At 49.4% G+C, this 17,449-nt stretch overlaps 1 protein-coding gene across 3 annotated transcripts; it reads right to left on the minus strand.

Moving 5' to 3' along the window:
* Window positions 1-271: 271 nt before the first annotated feature.
* MRPS18A (mitochondrial ribosomal protein S18A) lies at window positions 272-17,036 on the minus strand. Of its 3 annotated transcripts, XM_055264017.1 has the most exons (7): window positions 16,860-17,001; window positions 10,065-10,096; window positions 7,492-7,599; window positions 4,465-4,588; window positions 4,173-4,242; window positions 3,200-3,301; window positions 744-876 (listed from the first exon to the last, which is right to left on the minus strand). In XM_055264017.1, the coding sequence occupies exons 1-6, from the start codon at window positions 16,969-16,971 to the stop codon at window positions 3,226-3,228; spliced, it is 522 nt and encodes a 173-aa protein (XP_055119992.1). In that variant the 5' UTR covers window positions 16,972-17,001; the 3' UTR covers window positions 744-876; window positions 3,200-3,225. The 3 variants fall into 3 exon arrangements, with proteins under 3 accessions (XP_055119991.1, XP_055119993.1, XP_055119992.1); XM_055264016.2 differs by lacking the exon at window positions 3,200-3,301 and having other exon boundaries at window positions 272-876; window positions 16,860-17,036; XM_055264018.2 differs by lacking the exons at window positions 3,200-3,301; window positions 16,860-17,001 and adding an exon at window positions 15,747-16,795 and having other exon boundaries at window positions 272-876.
* Window positions 17,037-17,449: the final 413 nt, after the last annotated feature.

Genomic DNA, 17,449 nt, shown 5'->3' on the forward strand with positions numbered 1-17,449 from the left:
TCCTATCTTCTTATCTCCACCTCCGTCTGGTTCCAGATTCTGAAAGGCCCACTGAGCCAGGGAGCTCATCTCTAAACCAAGTGGCAGACGGTTGCAATGTGCTAATGAAAGAGATACTAGACAATGATGGGTGGAAATGGCTGTGGGAGGTGACAACCAGGGCCCCTTTGAGGAACACAGTTTCTTGGATTCACACGAGAGCGGCAAGTTTGTCAGGTAGCCCACCTTGGCTCCTTGCAGCTCTCCCACAGTAAGGAGCTCACAGCTGTCATGAAGAGGATGGGACCTGTTTGGCCCATGAATTCCTTTCAATTGACTCATTGGCCCCATCACAAGAGATCAGTGACTCGAATGCTCAGCACCCAGCTGGAAATGTGCCCAGGACCCCCTGCACTTCCCAAGCAGTGAGCACACACTCACTGGGTAAGCCCACGAACCCAGTTTATGACACTGCATTGGGCAAAACTCCTGTCCCCAGCACTGAGCATGGCCTAAGCCCCACAGCAGCTGGCAAGGGACCCAACTGCCCTGCCTGCCTCTAGCTCCCAGCATTGCTACTGCTCAGGCCAAGGGTACTGAAGTTAGTCCCACTGTCCCCTGTCCATCCATGTCGGAGGGACCAGGCCATCGTGGTGGGGTGGGACAGGAGTATAGTTGTGGCCGAGGGCTTGTGAGTGGGCCTCCCACTCCCCAGCACAGGTGCAGGAGAACTCTGGAAGCACTGCTCTCTGTCAGTGATACAGCTTCCAAGGTGTTCTTGAGTAGCAGACATTGTCCCTCAGGAGGGGTGACCCCACAGGCATGCGCACCCTGTTCCAGCGGGGGCCTTTTTTGTAGATAGGCTTGACGGAGCCAGGAGCCCAGCGCGTCAGGTACCTGTGGAGGGAGAACAAAGAGGTGCCTGTGAGGGCTGGGGGCCCAAGCTGGAACCGGGAGAGTGGAGCACGACCTCCTCAGGCCAGGCCACGGTTGGGCAAGCAAATCCTTTCACCAGTTTCCCTTTCCTGAAGTGCAGGGATTTTCCTGGGAGTAACTGCTGAGCGTCCTGTAAACAGATGGGCTGGGCTCTTGCTGCCGCAAGCCTGTGTGGCCAGGGTCAGGCAGCCCAGGGCCACAAGCTCCCTTGATCTTTATAACTGTCAATGTTGGTGTGTGTTTGCTGAGGAAAAGGCGGAGAAGAGGCTGCCGGAAGAGCAGATCATTCCTCTCTGGCCTCAGCCATGGGGCGAGAAGAGCTGATATAAGGGCCTGGAGGAACCCATTACTCTTCCCCATTTGGCTTACTCAGCTACCCCAGCCTTCAGGGAACTCCCCAGGGTACCACAACTGGTGTAAGACCCCTGCCCCTCACCCAACCTGTGATGGGAATCAAGGGGTAAGGGCCCGTGGGCACAGCCCTAGCCTAGGAAGCTTTCTGTAAATAGGAGGGGGGTGGGGAAAGATGGCTGCCGCCCATGGACCTTTGGCCTCCTTTGGGGATGGCCAGGGCCCTGATAGTTCCCAGAAAAGTGGCTCATGCCGGCTGGGATTGGGTTTTACTCTGTCCAGAATAAAACTTGGATCCTATCCAGAAAGGCCCATCCTTCATTCTGAAAGCTCAGCCATGACAAAGGCCAGGAATCCTCCCCTGCCTCCATTCTAGGTTGGGGCTCAACCCAGCTGTCTCTAGAGACCGTCAAAGAAAAAGCTTTATTATTTAAAAACTCAATAACCTTAGCTAAAAACTCTTAGATAAAAGAAGTGGAAAAAATGATTGCTGATTTATGCAGTTCAACCGAGCTCCGCTGGACCTTCGTCTTCTGCTGCCAGCCCTGTGTTGAGGGGAAGCTGCGGGAGGTGCTGGCCTGCACTCCAAGTGTGTGCTGGGCAGGGAGGGGAGGGCCTTCCGTGTCTCCCGGAATTGTCACTGCCCCGGCCAGGGTGATGACTGTGAAGGAGGCTAGTTATAGGGACTGCTTTTTTTTTTTGAGGCGAAGTCTTGCTCTGTCGCCCAAGCTGGAGTGCAGTGGCGCGATCTCGGCTCACTGCAACTTCCACCTCCTGGGTTTAAGCAATTCTCCTGCCTCAGCCTCTGGAGTAGCTTGGATTACAGGAGCCCGCCATAACGCGTGGCTAATTTTTGTATTTTTAGTAGAGACGTGGTTTCCCCATGTTGGCCAGGCTGGTCTTGAACTCCTGACCTCAAGTGATCCACCTGCCTCCCAAAGCGCTGGGATTACAGGTGTGAGGGGACTGCTTTTTCTATGGTCGCTGGTGCTGGGTGACAGAAGAGTAAGGTAAAGGGAAGGGACCAGGGATGGCCCCTTTGCTGGCCTCTCCCAGGCTTCAGAGGGGTACATGAAGAGATGGGGTATGGGAGCAGGCTCCCCAGAAGGGTGCTCATTGAGATTTGGGGATGCAGAGGAAAAGCTAGAAAGGTTCTCCAGAGCTACTGCCCTAAAGCTGTTCTTTCTCCCATGCCTTGGAGAGGGAAGCTGGGCTTTAGCTGGCCTTGGGCCTGATGCCTGTGCCACATGGAGTGGCCAGCTGGCAGGGGGTGGGCTGGGTGGCCTCCAGCCAGCTCTTTGGGAACACCCCAGCTCTAGCAAGAACCAAGTCTCTTTCCTAAACCAGCCCCTTCCTACCTCTCCTGAAGGGGCAGCAGGAGGAGCGACACAGCAGCAGACAAAGCATGGCTCCACCAGGCCCCAGCAGAGCCTGGGCCCACGCATGGCAGCATTAAACGAGACTCCCCTGCAAGGGAATCCATTTCCTTCATAGCCTGAACTCCCCCTCCCGCTCAGGGTGGCCTTTCGCAACCGACAAGCCCCCACACATCATCAATCCTGTGTCACGTTAAAGGATGCCGGATGTATGGGAGGGCGCCTGGACTAGCTTCAAAGGCCTGAGGCAGGATGGATTGTGTCCTCAGGCCTGCTGCTGTCTCTTAAAAAGCCAGAGGGGGTGGGCTCAACCCCCAAATGGTCCATAGCATAGTTAGGAGACATAGGAAGAGGTTAGCATGTCCTATTCCCCAAGAGCTGCTGGCAGATGGCTGAGCTAGCAATGTGGGGGGTGCAGGTAGAGATGGGCACACAGCCAGGGTGCTGGCATGGTATTGGTAAAGGTCCAGCTCTGACTTAGCCTCCAGGGACAGAGAGGCAGGGTACCAGGAAGAAGCCCTGCATTCCCACATCCCACACCCCCTGCAGCCCCCTACCTTCCACGCCTGAGTTCTGGTGGGGATCAGCCTAGGAAGTTTGCTGGGGGCTGAGGTGTTTGCTTTGCATCAGTCATCTTTGATACCTTACAGAGAGCAATTCTATTAAAAAAGGACAAAAACTGCAATTACTTCTGCACCAACCTAATATGTTCCTCATTCCAGTCTGGGAACCACCAGCTGGACAGGAGGAAAGGGCCATTGGTAGGGAGAAGAAGAACCCCCCTCAAATCAATTCTACAGACCTGGCTCTACTCTCAACAAGGGGATACTAGAGATCTAAGACTCTGTGAGTGTGCTGATGCCAGAGAGGAGGGAAGAAGAGAACTTGCAATGGGACAGCTGCTTGAATGTCAGACAAGAATCTGCTTCCACTCTACAGGGTCCTGCTTAGACTAGAAGGCAAAGTGATTCCAAGGGCTGCAGGCCATCCTCTCCTTCTCTATATGAACTCAGGGCCTCCTGGGCTGCCACATGGCGTTGTGTAGGTTGTTAACTGTACAACTCTGGGGAGCACTATTTGTGACCTACTCTACATGGATGTTGCCCTGAAGTTGTCCAGTGTGCAACCTGCACAGCTGTATTCAGTGGCACTAAGCCAGGAGGCCCTCCCATTTCTAAGGCCTCCTGTCCTCTAATAACCCCAGCACTGGAGAGAGCTAGGATACTGAAAGTTTGTAGTAGTACTGACATCCCCATAGCAACCCAGTGTGATGTCATCAACGGGGGATTAGCACATTCTAATGCCCAATCAGCAGGCCTCTACCCTCCTTGCCCCTTTGCTAAGGGCCCTACAGGGGAGGAAAGAGGCTGAGGTTGGCAAAGAAGGCAACAGAAGAAGCAAAGACTGCAGCAGGGGTGGACTGATGGGGGTGGATGCATAAGCTGGCAGGGAATGGAACAGACAGCCAAGGTGCACTCTAGCTTTCCTGAGCACAGAACGCTCAGGTTGTTCACACCCAGGCTTGCTTACCGGTTGAGTTGGGGTTTGTTCTTCGGAACAACTCCTTCAGGAAGCCGAGGCCTGTGATTTGGTAATAGACCTGAGTGGGGGGGAAGAGGGGATAGTCTTTGCAGCTCCCTCTGCAGCTCCGAGGGGGCCAGAGGGAAAGGCCAAGGGAGCGGGAAGGTTGGCATTGGGTGGTGAGTATAATTAACACTCTGGATATCCACTTTTCTTCCAGGAGGGGCTGAAACATGGGGCAGCTGGGTGGGGAGACAGTGCCTGTAGCCCTCTGCCCCTCTTGGTCCCCAGGGCCTTCTACCTGCTCGGTGGGCCATCTTCACACACTCCTCGATCTTGCGGTGTTCTTCCCGGCATAGGCCTGTGATCTTTCGGGGCAGCATGCCTCCATGAGGCCGGATGAACTGGCTAAGCAGCAGAACATCCTAGTGGAAACCGAAAATAGGGGATGAGGGTCAGCTGGGCTTGCTTTTGATGCTGGGAAGTTAGGGCTTCATGGTCTACAGGGGAGGCTGATGTCTCCTGGGAACCTGGCTGAGATCACTTCCTCCACACAGAGCTGTGCACATGGGTCTGCTACCTTCACCCAACAAAGGTTAATCTCAACTTAGTAAGATTTTCTGTACCCCATTACCAACCCCAAGAGCTCCCAGCTCCTCTATGAGATTTTTTTTTTTTTTTTTTGAGGCAAGGGCTCACTCTGTTGCCCAGGCTGGAGTGCAGTGGCGCAATCTCGGGTCACTGCAATCTCTGCCTCCCAATTTCTTGCTCAAGTGATCCTCCCACCTCAGCCTCCTGAGTAGCTGGGACTACAGGTGCATGCCACCACGCCTGGCTAATTTTTGTAGAGATGGGGTCTTGCTATGTTGCCCAGGCTGGTCTTGAACTCCTGGGCTCAAGCAATCTGCCCGCCTCGGCCTCCCAGAGTTCTGGGGTGGCAGGTGTGTGCCCCTACACCCAGCCTCGTGAGATCATCTTCTGATAGACTAGGTTAGAGAACAGAAACTCTTCAAGAAGCGTCACCAATCTTTTATGTACCTGAAGCATCTTTCTTGGACAAAATGTCTGCTCAGGTAGGGTTAGGAGACATGCCCTATGTTTCCACACAAGAGGAGAAACCTGTAACATTTTAGACCTTAAAGTCTATATACCACAAGCCAGAGTATATGCAAACAGCCCCTCCACCTCCTGCCATTCCCTCTGAAGTGCAAGGAAGGCATAAAAGCCAAGGAGGAAGGAACCAGGGTTGTGAAGTTTAATCTCACATGATCTAGGCCCCCTGTGACCAGATCTGAATGGATTCTTGGGCTTCCTTCGGACCATCACATGCCCACCAGGCTGCTTGGGACAGGTCAAAGGAACAGATAAACAGAGCCAGAATCAAGACAAGGGACCAACTCCCTGCCAGGTCTAAAATGTTATAATTCCCAGACTGCTTGAGCCCAGCAGTTCGAGACCAGCCTGAGCAACATAGCAAGACCCCGCTGTCATAGAATGGTTTAAGGGGTTAAAGAAAACTCACCATTCCCCTCCCTGCAAGGGCCTGGCATGCCAATCTTAGCAGTCAAGTTCTACAAACCAACTTGCTGCCCTGGCAGGCGCCTTGCTGCAAAACCGCAGATTTGTTTTAATCACTGGACAGTTCCTGAGGGACCCAGGCCTTCAATTCCCACCCCTGTACTTTTCAGAATCTGATGAAAAGAACTTGGATTGGATTAATCCAGGGCTAATCAACTGGGCTGGAGGCCCCAGCCCTCCACCGTAGGCTGCCAAGCAAGCTAACAGCTTTGTGCAGCTCAGGTTAATGGTGCTCTGAGTGGAAAGGGGTAAAAGGAAAAACAACTTTAGCCTTTACCTCAGACGGGATTAGATTTCTTCTGCTGGAGAGAGCCAAGTATGTTTCCTGGAAAAGGCTGGTAGGAAGAGTGCCCTACCATGGTTGGGCGGGTATGGGGTTTGCTTTTCTATCAGCAGCTGAGGTTCCAAGGATGCCCACAACCCCACTAACTTGCGCATGGTGAGCGGCTGGGAACACTGCCCCTTGCCTGTGTGCTTGCTTTCTGTTACTCCAGGCGGCCATCAGGAGAAGGGCCCCAGGACAGAAAGAACCCCCCCACCCCTCAGGGTGGCCTCAAGCCAAGGCTTCCAGCCCATGAGATTAGTTGGGTCACTCTGTTCAGATCCCACGGGCATGTGGCTTCTCCTGCTCTTATCACCTGACCAGGATCTCTGCCTTTAATCATCCTATTCCACAAAGGGGCACAGGGACAACCTGCAGGTCAAACTGGCCCAGAGCCTGAATCACCTGAAACCCAAAAATAGGGTGCTTCATGTCACCAGTGAGAGCTCTGAAGAACAAGTAAGAATTTCTCCAGGGCTGTGTCCTTAGTCCCACGCCCTCCCCATCTCTGGGGAGGAGGTAGTGTAGTCATTAGAAGCACGGGCTCTGCCTGGGCTTTCGTCCCTGGAGTTTGTATCCCAGCTCTGATACTGGCTGGGGGATCTGAGGCAAGTTCACAAACGTCTCCATGTCTCAAATTTCCTCATCTGTAAAATGAGGATGAAACTAGTACCTACTTCATAGGGTTATTGTGAAAACTAAGTGAATTAAAACAGGTAAGTACTCAGTGCCGGATAGAGCATGCACTCAATGTTAGCTGTTGTTATTATTCACTACTGTCTTTCTTCCCTGGAAACGACTGCACTAGAAGAGCTTGAGTAATCAGGTATCTTTATAGCTCCAATACAGAACGAAAAGGTAATGTGTTCCCAGATCACAGTGAGAACCAAGAGCTTGTTCAAATACACCCTCATCATAAAAGAGGAAAGCCAAACCCAGATCATGATTCCATCCCACAAGAGTACAACCCCTGCGAGCCGAGTTAAGGGCCCTAGTGGTCTGAGGCACAACCAGATCACAAATTCAATCAGTGGCTCTCAACCCTGGCTGCACATTAGAACCACGGGAGAGCATTGAAAAAATGCTCAGGCCCCACCCCGCAGGCTGATTCCACACCGTGACCTCAGTCTCCTAGGCTACCGAAGATGGTGATGGGTCTTCTTCAGAGGGAGAGCTGCGGTGAATGAGACCACATCTATGAAGTGGCTTCGGAGGACCTGGTGGAGCCCATGCATCATTATTTTTTAAAGCTCCCCAGGTGATTCCAGTGTGCAGCCAGGGCTGAGAACAACCGGACAAAATGCTCCCATCTCTGGTGGTTCCATGAAATGCAGCAGTAGCTACAGCGGGTGCATGCTGCTCCAGTTAACCAGGGAATCTGAGAACTTCATGACACACAGAACCGAGTGTCTCTGTACCCAGACTCACGTCATAGTTATACTTGTGCTTCAGGTTCCAACGGCAGATGGGGCACTGGCCAGAGGGGTTAGGAGGATTTGGACTCTCCTTGGGAGTCGCTGTGATTCGGCCTTCAATCTAGGAGACAGAGAAAGTGAGCCAGTGTGAGAGACAGGGCCTGCGTGGAGCCACATTATCTTTGCACAAACCCCAAAATGATGGGAATGCTGGTGAAAGTTTACCTTGGGGGTTCTTGTGGGAGTAGCTAAGAGGTTTCTCTGCCTGAACTGTGGTGTTTATTCTGTAGTTACTGTATGCTAGGCCTTGAGACAGCTACAGGGATGTGGTTTGGTGGCCTACAGGGGTAATGGAAACCATCTGAACTTAGTATCAGTGGCAAGAGGGAGAGAGGGGTTTGCTGTATCAATTGAATGCTACCTTTCCTTCCTCAAAAGAAAAAACAAAGGCACCAGAACACTAGACTTTTTCCCCTCCCTGGCTTTGGGGGAAAGTAATACATGCACATGGTAAAAAGTTTTAAGTGGCACAGGGATATAGAGTCCAAAGAAAGCCTCCCTCCCATCCCACATGTCCTCCTAGCGGGAAACTGCAGTTCCTAGCTTTATCTTACAGAGCTAAGGCTATGCCAATGGGTCTCAACCAGAGGTGATTTTGCTCCCCAGGGGACGTGGCAATGTCTGGAGACATTTTTAATTGTCATGACTGGGGGAGGGAGTGCTACTGCATCTAGCAGGGATGTTCTAACCATCTTCCAATGCACAGGACAGCCCTCGCAACAAAGAATTACTCAGCCCCAAATGCCAGGAATAGCAAGGCTGAAAAAACCCGGGCTGTGCCATATAAGCAGATATGCATGCACTCCTTCTCTCTTTACAAAAGAAAGAAAGAAAAAACCAACACGATACAGATGGGAGGATACATTTCCCTGTCATGCTCCTTGCTTTTATCATTTTGGATGCCACCTTTTAAACCCTGCTGAGGCCAAGTGTGAAATGACCTCCCTATCGCTGCTGTATCCTGTGATACAGCCTTGGAATTACTAAGCGCAATAAACCAACGATCTGGGAATTAGCTCCAATTGCAAGAGGGGAGTTTAGAAAGCCTGGCTGACTGAGGCTGTGGGTTATGAGAGTGAGGCTGGGACGGGTCTGAGAGGCTTTGGGAGGGAAGCAACACTGTCTCCTGGGGGAGAAGTGGCACAGGGGAAAGGGGCTGGAAGTACTACTTGGCTGTGCAGAGCACTGCTACCCTCCTTCTGCCATGGCAATCACAACTATGCCAGAAACTGAGATGTTAGAGAAAATTCGCAAGTACATGGTAGGCCTTGGGAAGCAGGTTGCAGTGGGTTGGGGGTAGGGGGGTGGGGAGAGCTGACATTTATTGACTCCCCATTATATGTGTGGCTCAGTGCTAAGAATGGTTCACATATATTAGTTCACTTAACCTCCAGAATCTAGTGAGGTAGGTGTCTGATCTTATTTCATAGGGGAGAGAATAATATCCAGTCAGCCATGGCCATGCCGCTAAAGGCATGGATGGGCTCTTTCCTCCCCTGAGGGCTCTCATAGGCCACAATGCCTCCACATCTATTCTACAAACAGCAGACTCATGCCCCACACGAAAAACGCTCTATATACTCAAAAGTCAGATGTATTTCTCTCCTCCAGCATGGAGTTTATAGAGTGAATATTTGTTTTGGCTTTGAATCAAGGAGCCTAAAAGGTACCCTAAGGGGATTGGGGAGGGTCCCCTAAAAAGAACTGTTTTGAGGCTAAGGAGTGGAAAGGCAGAGGGAGCATTCTAGGGGGAGACCCAATGGACTTGTCCTGGGAATAAGACTGCCTTGGGGAGGATTGAGCTTGGCTGGCTACCTAAAGGGTTAAATCTCTGGTTGACATGGAAGTTACAGGGGCCTCTAGCTCTGTGCAGTGACTGAGGATTTCTTGGAGGCATAGAAGACCATGTGAAAACAATGTTGTTGTCTTTTAAGGATTATAGGATAATCTAGGCCCCATGACTCCCCAAGGAAGGGAGGTGGGATGGGCCCAGGGAGGGAAAGGGGGGAGTGGGTAGATGAAGTATTGTTCCAACTTTCTTACCAACAGACAAGCCAGGGCGCCAGCTAGTGAGGCCAGGGCCGGGAGAATGTCACTTTTTAAATGCATCATTTAAGGAGCAGTTTAGTCATTCTAGCCAGAAAAGAAAGGAATTGAGGTCCAGGCTCTTGGCTCTGGGTCAACTTACTCTGGCTCTCTAGGCATGCAACAATGCCTTAGTTTCCCCTTTGGGAAACTGATTCAACATCCGCCAAAGAGCTTATCAGCAAAGGCCTCTGAGGCCTTGCTACACAAAAGGCCACTTTAATCAAATAGCAGATACCTCAGCCCAGGCACAGCAACTGTTCCTGATTAACCACACTATAGCTCACAGCTTGAAAAATAGTAGGCTGTGGGATTTATGGTCACTGAGGGAGCTGATCCTGGAGCTGGGCGTCCAGTTTGGGCCCCTCCCTCCCTCAGAGGAGCGGCCAGGCAGCTCCAAATGTTAAAGAGGTTATACATGGCCAACTCAACGATACTTACTATAGTTGTCTTCCCTTCTTGGATCTCCACCACTACAGAGATAAAGGGGGAAAATTAGGTCAGCCATTTAATAAGGAACAGAGAGTTTCAAATAACAGCTCAAATTCTACACATTTGGAAAAAAGCAGCCTTCCGTCTGTACTCTCTCATGGTCTCCACCTGGAACAGAAAGCACGCAGGGTTCACCCCACTAGTGCCAAGGCTCTATGCCCTTGAGGTGGGGTGGGGGCAAGCCCAGGATGCCCAGGTAGCATCACCTCTCTGGTATGGGATTAAGGAGTTTCGCATTGTTTTTGCCTTTCTATGCAAATATTTATCTTGGTTCCATCCAAAGGAATTGGTCAGATCCTGTCCTACAGTGGCTAGCAATAAAAGAGGGTGGGGTAGTGGTTCTAAAAGACCTTCAAAAGTACGCAGGCGGTGTGTGTTCCTGCACAAAGAGAATCAGATAAGAATGGTTTCTGCTCTGAAGAGTTTACAATGTAAGATATAGCACTGAACTAACATTATTCCAGTGGCACCCCAGTGAATGAGAAAAAGTCAAGTTCACTCCTAGAACACATCCTGAGAGTCTTGAGTGAAATCCTCTTCTCCCTGCAGGGTTGCATTTTATTATCTATACTGGAGAGTGTTGATGGATGAGGTAGGAATAAAGAGCATGAAGATACCGAGTCCAAGAAGAATTTCAAGTATTGCCATTCCAAACAGAGAGGGACACCCTCAGTGCTTTGCCTATCTAGGTGAGGCAGTCAGAAGAGAATCTGATGGCAAGACAATCAGTTGCACACATCTGTCAAGCTGAATACATTTCCTATCTTACCTAACCAAGATGCAGAATGAGCCAATAGCCCACATTCAGCTAATATAATCAAATAGTTCTTGGAGATACTCCCGTGTTGACACAGTTTCTTTAGAAAGATAGAAGCCAGACCGGGTACAGTGGCTCACGCCTGTAATCCCAGCACTTTGGGAGGCTGAGGCGGGAAGAAATACTTGAGCTCAGGAGTTAAGAGACCAGCCTGCGCAATGTGGCAAAATCCTACAAAAATCACTAAAATGAGCCAGGCATGGTGGCATGCACTTGTAATCCTAGCTACTTGGGAAGGTGAGGTGGGAGGACTGCTTGAGCCCAGGAGGCTGAGGCTGCAGCGAGCCATGATCATGCCACCGCATTCCAGCCTGAGGGACAGAGCGAGACCCCATCTCAAAGAAACAAACACCAATGAAAAGAGAAGGGACCATCTAAGGAAAAAGGCAATTGTAACCCAACCAGAGACCCATGGCAGCATCTGTGATCACTGAGCTCTGTGACCAACAGCTAATTGGACACAGACTGCTTGGAATTGTCCCTCATTTGTCTTCTGGGCAACCCATTCATAAAGACTCACTGCTCCAAAACAACCAACCTGAGAGCCTCTCAGTGTCCAACTCCAGACATACAAAGGAATAACAGTGGCTAGAAAAGCCCTGGAGGCTTTCTCCAGAGAACACTGTAGTTACTAATCAATTCAAAGACAACCTAGGTTTTTCCATGTAAAAGAAAATGCGTCACCCCACACACGGATCTACTTGTACAGAACACAGACCAACCCAAGAATGGGATTTGGGTGAGACTCAACGTGGTCCTCAGTCTGGAAGCCAGCACAGCTGCAGAGGGAAGGTCACTGCAATACGTCAATCTGCAGAATCAACCTACAAACGGAGGATGGGGAGAAATGAAGGGAGGTAGGAGGAGGGCACATCCCCAGTCCAGTAGGGGTTCCAGGCACCCTGCAACTTTGCAAATTTGCAATAACCAAGTTGAGAGACAACCTAATCTGAGCAACAAGTAGGGGGGAAGTTTCTAAGAATCCTCAAAGGAAACAAAAGGAGAGACACGTTCTGCTACCACTGGAGTCAGCAGAAGAACAATGCCCTGAAACACAAGTGGATAAACATGTGGTTCCCTGCTTGGTGGAGGCACTTGGGTCCTAACCATGAGGTAAACAAGTCTAACAAAACACACATCACTCCCGGCAAAGCACCAAATCCTGAAGTCATCCCACTGGCCCCTGGAAAACAGATCAAAGCCCATGGCAAGCTCCACTGCTCACAAGCTCCCCCTCCACACAGCAACTGTGAGCCAGCGAATCATCTTACTAGAAGCCAGTGGGTAAAACAATAGGCAGATGCTTATCTAACAGACACAATTTGTCAAACCAGAAGGAATGACCTGAGAACTCACATTGAACTGACATTGATCAGGGTGGTGTCTTAGTGCAGGGGGAGAAGGCCCTGTTGGAGCCTGGTCCTTGAGGCCCTTAGTAGATTTTAAGCCTCTGGAAAGAAGAGATCTGAATCAAAATAGTATTGATTTACAGCGTGCATACAAAAACGTGTCAAAACCAAACAAAACCTGATCCATTTTGTTGCCGGCTACCTCCCTATTCAAGAGAAGTGGGGGTGGCTAAGAAAAGCTGGACTGAGAGATTTAGGCACTAACAGAAAACTTGTTTAGAAAAAGATGGAATCACCCTTGTGTTCTGAGATATGGCAGTATCAAGTAAGCTAAGGGAAGAGATGAAGCAGTTTTCTAAACTAGAACTAAGGGCCAAAGTCTTTCCAGATAAGCACTTCTCATACACATGAAATAATCTGTCCCCAATGAGGCAACACATTTGCTGGGCACTTATGGACTATACAGCTTCATTCTACCTACTGTGGAGAATTACAGTAGAATAGGAGCCACAGTCTTTGCCCTAGAGGAGGAAAAGAACTAAACTCTGTATGGGAACTTGACTATAATAAAGTCCATGCCTCGTAAAGAGGTCCTTTGAGTACTTCAGTAAATACTTGCCTAGGATGGAGTCCAAGATAACTGAATTATAATAGTGTGGAACAAATGGCATTGCGGTGAGATTGCAGTGAACGCAAAAGGAGGAGACGGGGTGACACCTATAGTTTCAGCTACTCAGGAGGATCACCTGAGCTAAGGAGTTAGAGGCCAGCCTGGGCAACACAGCAAGACCTTGTCTCTTAAACAACAACAACAACAAACACGGAAAATGCAAAAAACCTTGATGGCCACATGAACAGACACAGTGAGCTGCAGCTGTGTAAGGACCCAACTGCTTAGTAAAAGAGGAAGTGAAAAAAGATGAGGAGTGCAGGGCACTGCTGAAGTGCCCAGAGACCAAGGTCCCTCTTGGAGAGGATCTGTAGAAACCAGGGCCGAAGCAGAGTAGGAAAGACTGGAGTAACTGATGGCTGGGCAGTGGCCCTAATAGTCTTATGTAGGGTCAGGGAGAGGAGTGCCATGTTTAGGATGTGTGCTTGCATTTCTGGCCACTGACAACTTTTCGCAAACACCTTCCTGCCTCAAAGCCCTGCTTCCTCCAGTTCATCTTTAACTCTACCATTAAAGTTTCTGGTTCCCTCATCACCTCCCCCTTTCTTTCCCTTGGACCCCTGAGGGAACGTCCCTCTGCCCTATGCTTCAGAATGAGTCATCTTACTGCTGCACAAAAATTTCTTCCCACTAGCAGGTTACTCTGGACTATGTCCCCTGAATTCTTAAAAGACTCCAACTCACTCCTCTCTCAAAGCTTTTATATGGGACTGCCCAACCTGCCAGGCATATCCTTGTCTGAAATGTTAGGTCTTCCAGAAGGCCTTCTTAACTGACTGTGAAAGAGATGAAGCAAATTCCCTTTGGCCTTTACTCACTTCAATATACCTTTCTCTAAGTGTCTGACAGATCATGTCTTAATTTATATAATAATGTTTGTTTTTTTATTTTAAATACATTTCCTTCACAAAGGATCTAAGAGGGATAAGGGAGGAATGAGATCCAACACAGTCTTTGCTAAATCTGGCAGTGCCAACCATAAAGGCACTAAATGGTCTTTGACAAGTTAACCGCTAAGAGCTTTCAGGGAAGGAGGGAACAATAAGGGAGGCCCTGCCATGGAATACCAAGGTGATGTTACTGGTGGAGAGGGAAGAGGGCTGGCTCTACTTCCAACTCCATCACTTATTAGACATGTGATGCTGGGCAAGCTATTAAACCCCTTGGAACTGCATTTCCTCACTTACAAAAATGAGGACAGTTAATATCCACCCTTAAGGTGTTTTTGAGAAGACTGAATAAATGTATGCGGAAAACCTAGCACAGTATTTGAAGCAGGCACAGTAAGTCACAATTTCTATTTTCGTCCTCCTTCAGTCTTGCTTTTTCCATAATAATCTTTTTTTGGCTTTGTGTATCTCTCTGGTCAAACTTTAAACCAGGCTTTCTCAACAGTAGCAGGACTGCCATTTTGGGCCAGATGGTTCTTAGTTGTGGGGAACTGACTTGTGCATTATGGTTAGCAGCATCCCTCGCCTCTACCCCCAGATGCCAGTAGTACCAGTTGTGACAACCAAAAATGTCTGCAGACATGGCCAATTGTTGCTGGGGGACAAAACTGCCCCCCAGTTGAAAATCACTGTTTTAGACTGAAAGTCTTCATAGACAGGAAAATTGGTGCTCGGCCCTCATGAGCTGACTAAAATTATGTATTATTATCTGATACTTTGAAAAGTAGGATGCTTGAATATTTTCAGCAAGAGAACCAGCTTCTTTCCCACAACTTTAAACTCTATGTGTACAATATTGTTTGGGTGTCACATATACCAGCTGAGACTAGTCAAAATTAGCTATATGTATAATAATTTATGCCTTACAAATAATGGATAGAAGAGCAAAAGAAAATGTTTTCATTTACAAGCTTTGAAGACAGGTGATTCTTAAGAATATAGAATATGGTAGTGCCTTCATTTAGAATCACATTAATGCAACCTAACATTTAGATGAAGGATTTCAGAGACCCATTTGATTTACAGTCCACCCTTTTTTCCTTTTTTTAAAGAGGTGGGGGTTCTCACTACGTCGCCCAGGTTAGACTCCAATTTCTGGGCCCAAGTGATCCTCCCACCTTGGCCTCCCAAAGTGCTGGGATTAAAGATATGTACCACTGTACCTGGCTTTCAGTCCATCATTTCACAAACTCTCCAACGGAAAAAATTCTTTAAGTCTAACTTCAAATATTTGTTGTTAAAACAAAACGATTCCTCTTGCCTTTTTTTCTGGAAGCATAGCAAAATCTGCCTCAACTTTGAATTTCATAAGAATATGCAAATTGTAGCCAATAGCGTTTGACACTTGGTAGACTCCCCAAAATGGTATGGAGATATGCCTATTTTGCAGCATGGGAACAAATGAAACATCCAAGTCCTCTCTATCATCTGCATGATTCTTTAGTGTCTTTATTAATGGGTTTACTAATGGATAAGTTAATCAGGCAACATCCAGACTATTTTTTCTTTTTTTTTGAGACGGAGTCTCGCTCTGTCGCCCAGGCTGGAGTGCAGTGGCGCAATCTCGGCTCACTGCAAGCTCCGCCTCCCGGGTTCACGCCATTCTCCTGCCTCAGCCTCTCCAAGTAGCTGGGACTACAGGCGCCCGCCACCACGCCCGGCTAATTTTTTGTATTTTTAGTAGAGATGGGGTTTCATCGTGGTCTCGATCTCCTGACCTCGTGATCCGCCCGCCTCGGCCTCCCAAAGTGCTGGGATTACAAGCGTGAGCCACCGCGCCCGGCCCAGACTTTTTTTTCTAGCAAATGCTCCACTTCCCTTACGGGCTAAATTCTTCCAACATACCTGCTATTTCCATTTCTTCATCAACTATCTCTTTCATTTCTCCAAAGCTGGATTCCTTGTTTGCCACTCTATTGAAATTGCTTTTTGAAAGCTACAAAGAGACCTCTTCTGAGATAAATCCAATGGCCCCTTCATTATCCTTTCGTTAAAGGATATGCCGCCCAATACTATGCCAGATCCTCAAAAAACCCCACATCTCTTCTTTTGCACATCACTCATCCTTTCCTACTTCCAGGAGTACACAAAGGAAGGCTAAGTCCTAAAAGACCGTTTCACTCTCCGCCAGATTCCATCCTTTTGTGAGCCTGCTCAAGACACATCCTCTTTATGAAAACTTCCAACTGGGTTTGCTGTTTCCAGTAACTGAGTCTCCCTGTACTTCGTCACGTAAAAGGCTAACTTGCATTTATTGGAGTGTGTATATACATAATCTCATTAGAACCTAAGCTTTTCAGAAAAAGGGCTGTATTTTCTGTCTCCAGAATTCCTTCACAGCTTGAAGCATAGCACTTGGCATTCAGTAAACTCTCAGTTGATGCTCGAATCAGGTCGCTTTCCCAGATTAAGAGTAATGAAAAGCTGAACTACCATCCTGCATTTGCCTATGTCCAGCTATTCAATGGCCTTTCCACTGTGGCCTCCCCCTCTCAGGGAGACCAGCGGCCCGGGCAGAGAAAGCCGCCATCAGATCACAGCATTTTGGAAGAGAAAGTGGAAAGGGAGGCTCTGGGAGGGTACCCAGATGGCCTTCCTTCGTGATCCAGAGACTCTTAATAAAAGAGACTGCGATTCGGAGAACACGGAAGAAGAATTAACATGCAAACCCTTTCCGAAAACTTTTCTGAGCCCTGGGACAGGTTTCTTTTCTGCTCCTGCTAAGTAAGCAGGCTTTTCTCTTCGTCTTCCTCCGCCTCGTGAGGATACTCACAGGGGCAGGAGATCAAGATAAGGCACCAGGGTCTGGAAGGGGCTTTTAAGCACGCCGGGGGAGCCGGTACCTCCAAAGTTTCAGAATCGCACGAAGGAAAGGGAGGAAGGGGCGCACCGGGGCTGGCGGAAGCAGTCTCTGCCGCTCTTCTCAATCTCAGGAGGCTGCTGGGACGCATGACTCACCTTCCCTGAACCCGCGAGCTGGAAGCCGAGACCAGCTGGTCGCTGCCGGGCCCGCTAGGAGCCCACGGAGAAGCCGCCCACAGCCGGACACCAGAGCCTTGAGGGCCGCCATCTTGAAAAACCTACCCTGACCTCTCGTCCATTTCCGCTTCCGGAACGTAGCGCGCGCCGCCGCAGTGGTGGGGCAGGAACGGCGGGGGCGGGGTTGTAGTTCGTTTATTCCTGTCACATCATTTCTCTCACCTGTCCGCTTTGGGATAGGAAGAGAGGCTTCTGCGTCAAGCCTACATTTCGTGTTAAGGATCTAAGGGAGGTCTTCTAGCTCTCGTCTGCCAATGCCTGCAAGTCTTCAAGGTTGCATTCGTTTCCTGGAAGGCTTCCTTAGGAAAATCGCACGCAACACCCCTACCCTATGTCTTTAAAGCTTTCTCTACCACTGCACGTCAGCTGTGGACTTTCAGCTTCTGTGACTGGGGCAAGACCTCTACAGGAGAGGTTGAAATGGTTAGGAACTCTGGCTGTGGAGTATTGGATATCAGGCAGACCTGGGATAGAATTGATACCACCTTCTTCCCTGACCACTGCCACAC

Source organism: Symphalangus syndactylus, chromosome 23, assembly GCF_028878055.3.
Source record: "Symphalangus syndactylus isolate Jambi chromosome 23, NHGRI_mSymSyn1-v2.1_pri, whole genome shotgun sequence".
NCBI classification, from domain to species: Eukaryota; Metazoa; Chordata; class Mammalia; order Primates; family Hylobatidae; genus Symphalangus; species Symphalangus syndactylus.